Source organism: Osmia bicornis, chromosome 12, assembly GCF_907164935.1.
Source record: "Osmia bicornis bicornis chromosome 12, iOsmBic2.1, whole genome shotgun sequence".
Classification (NCBI taxonomy): domain Eukaryota; kingdom Metazoa; phylum Arthropoda; class Insecta; order Hymenoptera; family Megachilidae; genus Osmia; species Osmia bicornis.
In genome coordinates, this window is record NC_060227.1 from 3874274 (window position 1) to 3886607 (window position 12334).

At 31.4% G+C, this 12334-nt stretch overlaps 1 protein-coding gene across 5 annotated transcripts in view; it reads left to right on the plus strand.

Moving 5' to 3' along the window:
• The first annotated feature begins 249 nt into the window (after positions 1-249).
• Positions 250-12334, plus strand: part of LOC114871353 — a 29738-nt gene continuing 17653 nt past the window's right edge. The window contains exons 1-11 of one of the 5 annotated variants that reach the window (XM_029177139.2): positions 250-429; positions 5052-5383; positions 5830-6135; positions 7573-7761; positions 7854-8364; positions 8455-8685; positions 8784-9080; positions 9163-9297; positions 9383-10140; positions 10545-10734; positions 11687-12019. In XM_029177139.2, coding sequence (XP_029032972.1) covers positions 5091-5383; positions 5830-6135; positions 7573-7761; positions 7854-8364; positions 8455-8685; positions 8784-9080; positions 9163-9297; positions 9383-10140; positions 10545-10734; positions 11687-12019 — 3243 coding nt within the window. In that variant the 5' untranslated portion in view covers positions 250-429; positions 5052-5090. The remainder of the gene's footprint in view (positions 430-5051; positions 5384-5829; positions 6136-7572; positions 7762-7853; positions 8365-8454; positions 8686-8783; positions 9081-9162; positions 9298-9382; positions 10141-10544; positions 10735-11686; positions 12020-12334) is intronic. The other 4 variants (XM_029177141.2, XM_029177142.2, XM_029177143.2 and 1 more) reach the window with 4 other exon arrangements.

Sequence of the window (12334 nt, forward strand, 5' to 3'; positions counted from 1 at the left end):
TAAACATTATTCAATATAACGAATCTCTTGTTTTCTGCGACTGATAGTTTTTATAACAGTTTTTAATATGTTTCTTAACGATCGAATCGAGGAAAAGCTTCGCAGTTGTCTGGCATAAAGAATTTGACGCATTTAGAAGCTGGCGCTGACTTTCGGTAGCTTGATTAGAATCACACGATCAGCCCTCTAGACGAAAATAGTGAACAATGTTAGTGGCGGTGAAGGGGGTTGAGGGAAAATTCGACGCTAAGGGTGGTGTACAAGTGCGGGCGCCATCTAGTCCCTCAGTGCCTGACTATCCTCACTTAAGACCCGTGTTCTCGCGTTCTGATTACCAGATTATTGGCGACATTTCGTGTGACAATTTGACTCAGTGTTTCGTGTTATAACTAAAGTGACCAGTGCACGCTTCAGCACGGATACAAAAAGGTAATTTAGACGTAATAACCAAACATATTTTTCTGGCATACTTTGGTCGGGTGGCTGCCATCCTCGATGCCAGCACGCGTTAACGTGTTGGATCGATTCCTCTTTCTCACAAGTCGTGATACGATATGAAACTCCGATAGAAGGCTCGATTACATTATTTCACCTTTCTGTCCTAATCGAAACCTGTCTTTTCATTTATATTCATTCTGCGTGTGGTAAATTTGGGTGAAAAATGTACCACTTTGACGTTCAAAGAGGTCGACTCACCCTCGAAATCTCTAGACAGAAAGACGCTTACAGCCAAAGCCCTTATTCCATTTCTTTTTTCCTAAAATTTCTATTTGATTCGAATTTCCTATAATTTTTATAAGTTTACAATTGATTTAAGAGAAGAAAAAGAAGAATCTTGTACTTGTTCTATGAATCTGAATAGACGTAAAATCATACGATCGATTCCTCTGTAGTTGAAAGGGATAAATTCGATCCTGTCCCTTAAAATATGAGTCAGACAGACGATACGTAGTTCTTATTCGGATAATGAGAATAAGGGCTTGTTATATTCATGATGCTGTAATTTTGAAATAGATTCAATTACAAATAGGTTCATGTACCATTTTCTTTACTTGATACAAATTGTATAAAATAAATGATTCTTTCTTTTTTTAATAATTTCGACAGTTTTTCGAATATATATTTATTTGAAAAATCAATCTTTCTGAAGGGTAGCATTGATAAAAGTAGAACATGTTTTTCAATTGTTGGTCCATGATCTTTGAAAAGTTAATATAATTTCGGCGTAATATAATACAAGCGTGTCAAAGTTAACTGCTAAATTTAACACAAAAAATATTAATAAATAATGCTATAAAAAAGTATTGGATTATAAATAATAAATTACATCTCGATTCTATCAGCTGAGACTTATAGCTCAAACATACTATAAACGGAACTTTTGTTTTGTCAATTTCTATTGTTTTATTCAACTTTTGCATACCAAATGGAGAATTATTTTGACCCGGTATATGTACTGGGTTAAAATGACCCGATATTCGACGTATGAAGGTTAATTAACCTTTACTGACCGCATGCCGAATGTGGGGTCATTTTGACCCAGTATAAGTTAAAGTAGGTCAGAATTCGTCTATATTTTCCATAGAAAAAAATTCCTTTCAAATCTGTACAAATTGTATAAAAATAATTATAAAAATAATCATTCAGTTCAAAATAATTTCTCAACGAGCTACCAATCAAAAATAATAATTTATGAAAATAGTTACACCTCTTTGAAAAGCTTATATAAACAATGAAATTATATACAAATATATAGAAGAAAAATAACAACTTTTTTATCTTAATTTTCATAATAATTTTGTTACAATACTCAAACTGTATCTATTTACATTAACATTCGAATAATTCAATTTTCTACTACCTCATAGTTTAAGAAGTACACTGCTAACCTAGTATATTTAGTATCATGGTAATATTATTATTTACTTATCAAATAATGTACAGAATTATTTACGGCATTTTTATTTCGCCGTTTATGTACCAAACTAAACATCTCGAAAGTGGAAAGCACGCATATTCGTGACACTATACCGTAAGCCTAAGTTACCAAAAGTAGAGAAATTTGGAATACTACATCATGGATGGTCCATATTATACTAGATCCCTGAAAGTTAGGCCATTAAAAGTTCACACGTGTATCTATAATCTATCGTGAAAGGGATTAAGCGAACGGGGAAATACATTTCACAGTTGTATATACGTTTATTAAATTATATTATTGCTCCTTTTTTCCGTTCGATGTAGCAGGAAATTGTTATTTTTGTCATAATTTTTAATCAGTTTTTTATTTTAAACTATGAATACTAAGTATAAATAAAACTGTTTGAAATTTTCAGACATCATTTTCCCATTCAATTTTTTTTCAATATAAAAAGAAATGTAAAATTACAAAAGCTATTGATTACATAAAATATGTGGCTGCCAAGTATTATTAAAGATTAATTAAGATTAAAAAACTTTTCTTGTATTTGATTAATTAAATTTTATCTTAATATTTTGCAGTTAAGTAAGTATCTTGTAAATGTAAGAAAGTACATAAAACTAAAAAGTTGGATTGGGGAAGAAGTAGAGAGAAAGCGAAGCAGGGAAGCGTTGATATACGCGGTATATGAGTTAGAATAATAAAGTATATAGATATTTTTCAAATTAATCACAAAGGAAAGCTGGTTCAATACAGTAACAAACTGTGCAACACTAAGGTAGACTTAAAATGTGCCGATTGTATCTACTGATGCCAGTGACCTTCTATTGATTCCACGCTCAACGAAGCACGGGCCAAACCCTCGTCCTCTCTTTCGCCCTGAACACACTTTCTCGTCTTTCATCTTCTTTTCTTTATGTTTCTTCTGTTACTGTCTTCATATTTTCCTCAAATCCGCAATACTTTCCTCTTTTTGTCTTTGTTTCGTTGTCTTCATTTCGAGGAAAACCTTTTTCTTTTTTTCTCTCTATTCAGTATTTGTTACCCTTTTTTCCCAGATTCCCTTTTTTTCTCAATATAAATATTCTATTATTTTATACATTCATTTCTATCAATATTTCTGGCACGTTTCTTTTTTATTGTTTGTATATTTTGTTACATGTTGTTGAGAATGTGACTTTGAATTTGCAAATGTGTTCCTTTATTTTTCTTTTTTTCTAAACACAAGCGTCCTCTGCGGAGACCGTTATTCAGTTGTTAACAAAAAGCGAAGGACAAGTTATGGCGATGCTCGACCACGTTCCTTTTATATTAATTCATAGAGCATGAACCTTTTGTTTATAATATTTAATTTAACATTTAATAAACATTTATATTAAAGCCTTAAGTGTGTCTAATTTCTAACACATGTTTAAAGTTATAGTTTATGTATCGTTAGATGCTGCTATCGATAAAGTTATCGATAGGTAAATATCAACAATATTCAAATGTTATTGATAGTTCGAATGGGGTGATTCAAGCAGAATATAACGTGTTATTTTTTTCCATAACCATCTTGAAACAAATATCTATTTGCATTTCAAATAGAATTAAGTGTTAGGTTAGTTTAAAGTTCAAACAAAAATAAATAAATCTGAATGATAAAATTGCGCGTTTTAATCTTCTACTTGTCATTGTTGTTAACTGAATATTAGAATATTAGAACCAGCAATAGAAATTTTAATATTATGAAATTAAAGAACAATTATAACATACTGTACTTAACCTTTGTCGCACGGATGAAGCAGATGTCGATCGCTATTTTTGTCAATATAAATATTCTATGGCCCAACGTGGGGCCACGGAAAATAAAAGTCCAAAACTCTCGCGTAGTTTCCCCAAAATAATAAAATTTATTCAAAATTTTCGAAATCGAGAGAAGATGCCCCGTTGCCGGTTTTTTTTTGCTAAGTATCGCCGGTCGAACGCGGCGCGGTGTTAGGAATTTGTTCCTCAAGTGTCCCCGAGGACAAATAAACACAACTAATCCGACACGTACGCCGCTTTCGACCGAGCCGTTACGGTTATTGATATTTGCGAAATTGAAGTATTATCTGTGCCAAAGTTTATATTTCTTTTGTGTGTGCCCTCCAAATTCAAAGTTTGTTCGCGGTTTGCCGATATCGAGGGCCCAAGCCGTGCCTTTGGCCGACCGTGCGCACTCTATCGAGCCTCTTTCGATTCAAGTCTTTCTTTTTTCAGTTCCCCCCTTTTTTCGCTTTTCCCCTTTTCCCCTTTTTCTTTTTCTTGATCTCGGTTGCAACGATAAGTGGCTGGCACCCAACATACATATTTGTATTTCGCGACACCCCCCCCCTTTTTTGTAGAGTGAACCCAAAAGGGTCACAATGTAAAGTAAATTAAACGTCATGTTTATATTTTAAAAATTATATATGCAACTATACGTGTAATATAGCAAAATATCTTTATTTTATAAATAACGTAAAGTCTAAGTGATTGAAATATCTGTTACACTGTAAAGAACAGGAAGAATGGTATGAGCGACCTATATTAGTATTCATGTGAAACGTGCTAGCAGAAATGATGCATGTTCTTCGTAAAATAATTTTTTATATTATTAAAAAATGAAATCAAGTGGGCGGTGTTACGTACTTAAAATACTACCTACGATGCGTATATTGGAGTATCAATAAATTAATCAATAACTCGGGTACAAGTTTATGTTTATTTTAGGACTATCCAACTTTATAAGTATTTGCAGTACCATGATAAGAATATTACAGTTAACGCACATGATTAAATTTTTTTAATCTGTCTCATCATATTAAACGTAATTTTCTTATGAAGTTTGTTATAAATATAAATATTGTAAACAATATTTTAATGCGTTTTCATGGAAAACAAAATTATACTTATTTTGATAAAATAACAATATATGTGCTCACAAATAATATTAGTATTGCATACTTAAAAATATTTACAACAAAAATTATTATTAAAAGAATTAAAAAAAAATATTTTGTATTTCATGTACTACCTGTAGCTATCTACTGTAATAGTCAATGTATTAGAAAGTCAACAATGATAAGAAAGTGTTTTTATATTATTTTCTTTTCTCTATATGTTTTAGAATGGACAAGCTGTTAAGAGAAATGAACGTGGAGTGGCGATGACAAGCCTGATCTTGGAAAACGCAGACTTGAACCGACTTTTTCCGAAATGTCGGCCTAGGGGTGGCCCACCCCCGAGTCCGGGGGCCTCCACGCAGATCAGTCAGCTGCATGAGAGCCTCTGTCAGAAGGAGGCCGTCTCTGTTACCACCAGCCTCACGAGTACACTTGCAACTACGTTCGCAAACACTCTCACGACCACCCTTGCAATCGCCTCCAAGAACACCTATTCGACGCACTTTCACGCGATACCGGAAGACATGATCGACTTAGAGCGTGATATCTCAGATAGGTAAATTTACATTGATTCATAGATCATTGAACCGTATATTAAATTAAAATTATTTTATCACTTAAAAACTTTACTATTGTTATTGTAATTTTAATATTGTTTCAGTTACTTTGAAATTAAAGGTAATTTTCAATTAGTTTGAAAATAAAAAGTGTACCTTGTAATAAATTTTGTATATTACTTTATTATTTTATTTATTTATTTAACTTCAAATACTAATGGTAAAAAACAGTCAAGAAACTTTTGTATTAGAATTTTCTTTATATCTTAGGAATGTTACTTTTCAAATATTAATTTAAAATCTTATTAAACTATTTAATTTTTGTGTATTAAAATATTCAAACTAGTATAATAGATACATCTAAGAGATACAATTAATGCTTTTGCAAATCATTTAAGGTAATATCTGAATATAAAGGGTAATTTTGAATATCTATTTTTTATAGGACAGCGAGCATGGTGTCTGGTTTCGCAGGTGAGAGTCAGCTATCCGTTGGTGTCAGCGGTGGCAGTGGCAGCGTTGGTGGTCCACTTGGAACATTTAGCTCACTTGGCACACTTAACACAAAACCACTTTCTTCAAGTTCCTCATCTGCCTCTGGGCACAGTGAGGATGCACAACAATATGGTAGTTTCCCAGGAAGTGATCATCAGAGTCATTCACAGCAGGATGATAGCGGACCTGAGGAAAGCCCTGTATACATTTTAACTTCTGCTAAGGGTGATCGTAGTTATAAACTAATGGATTCAAGGTAAATTCTTTTATTATTTTATTGTAGATTAATAAAGGTTTTATTATTATTTGGAAAATAAAAACAAAATATTTTGAGGCCAACAAATCAGTAATTACATATAAAAGAAATAGTACAGTATATAGTAAGTACTTGTGATTGTTGAAATAGTGAATAACTTCTAGTAGTGCCTAAATATATTTTAATTTTAGTAATAATATTTTAAAATTTTTTAGCATGCTAATTTGGTTTCACATTGAAAGTTGTTAATATTTAATTTGTAATTGTTATCATTTTATTTATGTTAATTACATATTTCACAAAAAAATTTATAATTCATAACTATTTTTGTCACTTTTTTATGTAAAAATATATTGTAAACAAGGAACATTAATTAATCTATAGTTAAATGCTTATAAATCTTATTCATATTTTGTAAAAAATCGATAAACTAGTCAATGACATAATCGAAGTGCAGTCGATAAGCATTGTGTAGCAATGCATGTTAGGTTAGATACATTATGTTTGTTTCTCATTGTCAGTTATATTTATTGTGATTAATAAAAAAAGTGAATCATAAAAACTGACTGTTATAATAAAAATATAATTTTAAACAAATAAATGTATTAATAAAGTGTAAGTAATAATTAAGTAACTTAATATAATGAAATTACAGTGAAACTTGTCTATATATGTTCTTTGTTTACATCATTTTACAAATGTAAATATTATCGATAGACAGTAATCATTTTAACTGAAATAAGCAAATTAGTATATTTCTGAAATATGTATATATTTGTTAAAATGAAAGTTTTATACAACTTTTAAGTGTATGTATAAAAATAATATTTGGGTATTGTACTACTATTCTTAAAATTTTTACTAAACAAAAAAAAGAAACATGAAACAGGTAGTAAAATATTAGATATTTAATATGCAAGTACTTACATATACATGTATAATGAAAAATTGAACAAAAAGTCTATTGAATTAATTTAAATAACAATGAAAATAATATGTAACTTCTATTAGTTCTTATATTATTATTAGTTGAATGCAAATGCAATATTTTTAAGTTTTATTTATGATTAAATTTGATTTACAGTATTTTTTAAGTATTAATTTGATTGGAAGTATTTTATGTATATAAAATTCAAATTCAGCTTCTATTTTTTTATTTTATTGTATATATCTTTATTACTTTCTTTTTGCAGAATATAAGAACTTTTAAGAAGTAATTGTGTGTTTTATTCAAGTTTGAAATGAACCTCTTTTAATGTATCCTTTTAATGTAAATTTAATATTTTTTTATATCTAACATATTTATGTTTTGGAACTGCACTTTCAATAAATATCATAGAAGTATCACATGAATTTTATTTCAGTATACTTAGTATACTACAACAAAAATGAGTGTTAATATTTATAAAATTACTAGACAATCATTATTTTTTTTAGAATTATAGAAATTGCTGGTGGACGAGAAGTTTTTTCTCAGAGTCGAGGTAAAGTAGCAGCAAGAAAATCACGCTTTCTTGCTGCATCAAATTCCTTGAATAATGAAGATATTCAAACAGATAACAAGCTATCTGTTAAAAGAAATAATAAATCACCAAATACTCAAACTATATGGGAATTAAGAAGCCGGTAACTTAAAAGCTATTTATATATTATACATATAATAAATTACTAATATCTTCTTTTCATAATAAAACTTATTCTGTGTAAATGCTTTCTAGATGTGGCGATACAAGAAAGCAACGTTCTAACAGAGAAGTAACTGAAACTGTATTTTCTTCGGAAATACATTCAGTGTTGCATAATCCAACAAAATCTATTCTCGATTATGATTCTCCCAAGAGCAATCACAGCAACCATATTATTAATTATGACTCAATTCTGAATAGCAATAATGTAGAATACGGTGTATCGAAAAATACTACAGATTTTGATTATGGATTATCAAAGAGTTGTATAGATTATCAATCGAACCATACAACACCAGCAAGAAGCATGGCGATCGTCAGCGATGGTGAAGTAGTTGTCTTTGATGACATTGATGATAACTGGCAAAATTTACGGCTAGACTTAACTTCTAATAATACCAATCAAATTACATCAACTAATTTAAATCTGGAGTCTGAAGAGTCTCAAAGAGGTCGTATTCCTCCGGAACCTTTGAGTTCCAGCATTGGAAGTACTCCGAGTCCTACAACGGCATATCATCGTAATACTTCAGAATTTTTTAAGGTATTCTTACTTTTATTTCTTTGTGATATAAATTTTAAAATATCGAGTACTTTTGATGATCTGATTACAAAACAAATACAATTTTTTTAGGTGATTACTCCTGCTAGCGATTGTGAAGTTGACTCGCCATCTTCAGAACGTAATCACAAAGTGGCAAGAGTAATTGGTGAATTACCAATAGCACAATATTCTGAAAGTCCAAGACGTTATGGAGTACGCGATACTCAACTTCCTTGTCTTCTATCATCGCCATCTGTATATATGACACCGAGACCTGGCTTTCCCCAGAGAGTATTACCAACAACACCAAGTCATAATGAGGTATATTTTAATTTAAAAACGATGATGATTATATTAATAATAAAATCAATTAATTGAGGGTATAATTGTGAATAAACTTTTCTGTATTCTGTTTTTAGAAGGAGGATACTTCTGCAGAAATAATTGTAGAAAAGGCTGTGGTAGAAACAAATATGAATTATACTGATGATCAAACTGTAAATGCCCCTTCTCCAAAAGTCGAGGACGAAGAAGATGATTCTTTAAAACCATCAACTTTGCCCACCGACAATATAAGTAACTTGGTATCATCTGGTGGTAGCACATTTGATTATTTGTATGAATTTTCTGAGACACGAAAGGTACTTGAAGAATTTTTTAAGTGTCCGCCACCGATGAAAGAGAAAGAAAACAGTACTGAATCTTTCCCATTTCAGGTATTAATTTTGATTGAACATAGTTATATTAATGAGTTTGTCTTTTATTCGTATTATAAATAAATTTGTTTTCTTACTTCAGGATCTTGATTATGAATTAAGAAGACAAGGGGGAAGCAGTTACGTTGGTCAGCGATTGGCTAGTGGTCCACCAACAACAGAAGAAGTTTTGGTACATGAATCTCCTAAAAAACAAAGAAGTGATTTCCCACAGAACGTAAGTTTGAAAAAAAAAAATGTTAAATTATTTTAGATGGCAGTTACTCATCTTACATATTAATTGTAAAATAATTCTTTTTCAGAGCGGTGAACATGAGAATAATTTCTTAGACCTCTCAGTAGGTACTGGGAGCAGTGAAGATCTCGGAGAAACAGAAGTTGGATTACAAGTCGGGCATTCTCGTAATTTTACATTAAGTCCTGAAACGACTGATTGTGATAGTAACTGTGGAGACCTCGATAGTGAAGTTTCTTTAATGATGATGGATAATGAATTGATACCGGCTAGCGGTCTGCTTGGATCGGTCGGTGACTTAGGAAATAATTCAGATTCCTTAAGAATATATACTAGTATGCCGGTCCTTGAAGACGGCTTATCAAGCGGACATGCCAGTGATACTGATAATAATAATCCAACTGTGATGCTAATGAAGCGACAAATTAATGAGATCGAAAAGGAGATTATTCAGAGAAGTCGTGTTAATGATACTGGTCATCCTACTGCGACGGAAAGAGATTCAATAGGAAAAGATCTTTCTGGTTTAACTGTTAGCAAAGATATTTTACATTCGTTGAAAGCATCATCACCTGATCTGTTTGTTCCTAACAAAGAAAATTCGTATGATACAAATGAGCTGCAACTTGATGGTTTGGATCCTCTTGGTACACCTCCACCACCTGCGCCACAAGCTAGACAAAGTGTTAATTTAGAAATAGGTGGTGAAGTTGAAGCTGCTATTAAAGATATTAGGATGGCTTTACAAAGGACGAAAACTTTACCTGTCAAGTCTTCTACTGAAGAACCGCCCGAACCTAATGTTAGTCCGATTTGGATACCAAGGTATTTCACTTTCTTTTTTCTTACATATATAATATTTTTAGATTCTTATTTATTTGCAATCTATCAGATGTACAGTACTGAGCATGACAGGCTTTTTATAACCACTGGCGTAACTTTATGGTGGGTCTGATTTCCCAAAACACGTGGATTAGACCCCATACCATTCTGTAATTATAAAATTCTACACTCCTAAGATTTAAAAATTCTCAAATTTTAAGCTACAGGGCTTGGCCCACCCCAGAAAAAAATTGTAGTTACGCTAATGTTTATAACTGCAATAAAGCATTACATAGTTGCAATAGGGTTGTTCATTTTAAAACCAATGTATAAACTTATATTACAATAAAATAAATAATATTTAAGATGCAATTATTATTGTTTAAGTACATCTAACTAAAATTTAGTATATTGGATGGCAGGCGGAGAATTTGCGTAGAAAATAATAGTGAAGAATCGGAAGTTCGACGTACAGGTGAAGAAGCGGATGTTGAAGTGGAGGAAGGTCCAGACGAAGAAGAGGCAGATACTGATCTTGAAACTGATCGTTTGCTTGGACAACAAAGAACAGATGATCAGGGTTTTTACGACGATAAGGTAAGATTTAAAACAATGCTACACATTGTTACATATATATAATCATTACAATAATATTTCACTGAAAATAATACTTAACCCTCAGACACCATACTAGGCGAATTTGTACCAGCAAAACATTGTTTCATTTGTGACATTTTATCTGGCTAGTCTTACAATTTCCTTCCACTATGTTGAATATGTCAGTATTATAGAGTACTATATGTTACGAGTTTAATTTTCTTTTTTTTCTCTTCAAGTTTTTAGTGATAAAAAGTTCAAAATTATAATTCGCACTGGTGTGGTGTTTGTATGCTGAGGTAGACTATGGGGTTAAGACAACTTTTGAGGATTAACAAAACTTCTTAAAAGCATGACATTACTGACAAATAAAATAACAGAGAAACATTAAATATAACTCCAAATACAAACTAATTAATGTGCATATATCAGCTAAGATCATTATTTTATTATAGTTTATGCAAAATTGGAAATATTAAAAAATTTCAGTATCATAATTAATTAAATTTTCATTTAGTATTATTTATTTTGAATAATTATAAACTTTGCTTTCATTTTGTATAGTTAATTTTTAAGTCTTATAGTACATTAAATGTATAGAATTTTTAATTATAAGTGAACACGATCGTTATCTTCTTCCTAAAATATTAATCCTTTATTTGGTAGATTTATTGTATAATAAAACAATTTTTATGTTTGCCAGCAATATAACTGTTGAATGTTTCAGATATTTTAGATTTTTCATGTTTTAAAAATAAACATGTAAATTTAAAGATAAATAGTCAGGATTATTTGAAAGGCAAGCAAATAAGCGTAAGCCAAATAAAGGATTAAATAATAAAAGTGATTACAAAATGTATATAAGAAGTATCTTGGGTAATAAAGAATTTGAGCAGGGGTATTTAATGAGTAAGCAAACTAACATAAGATAAATGTAATTGGTGTTACATAGGGGTGGAGGAAGCCTAAGACTAGGACAATGTTACCACCGATGAGTGGAAAACTGTCAACTCCTAAACAAACTCCCCCAAAAAGCCTGAGTGTTGCTCCGGTAGAAAGCCCGTTAGCACCCTCGGAACCTTTAGCTTCGACCTCTGCCTGTGTGTCCACTTCCGCTTCTGCCTCTATTTCGCCTCCTCCAGTAGTTTCCGTTATACAACCACCACCTTGCGATCGTGACGTTACCACTCCCACGCAACCCTCGTCAAGTCCACAGAAGACTCCAGTTAAAAATTCTCCCTCATCCCCTCAGAGTCTCAAGGAATCTGGCAGCAAGGTGAAAAAGGTGCCCTTTCAATTACATTAAATCAACCTCTCTTCTTTTTGTCCTATCTTCTGCTACTGTAGATACTGCTCAAAACACTATTACTGCTCTCTTTAATTGCTGAAGAATAGAACCAAGAGTGAAAATGTATTCCTTTAATGGGTCGCATTTAAAATTCAGGTAATAGAATAGTAGGAATTGCTCATACTATTCAAAAGGCATTTCTTATATAGTTCATTAAATTCTGCAATTTAAAGTATGACTCATTAAAATAGTACATTTCCAATTTAATCCCATCCTCCTTAGTATACTTAATGTTTGCAATTAGATGAAAAT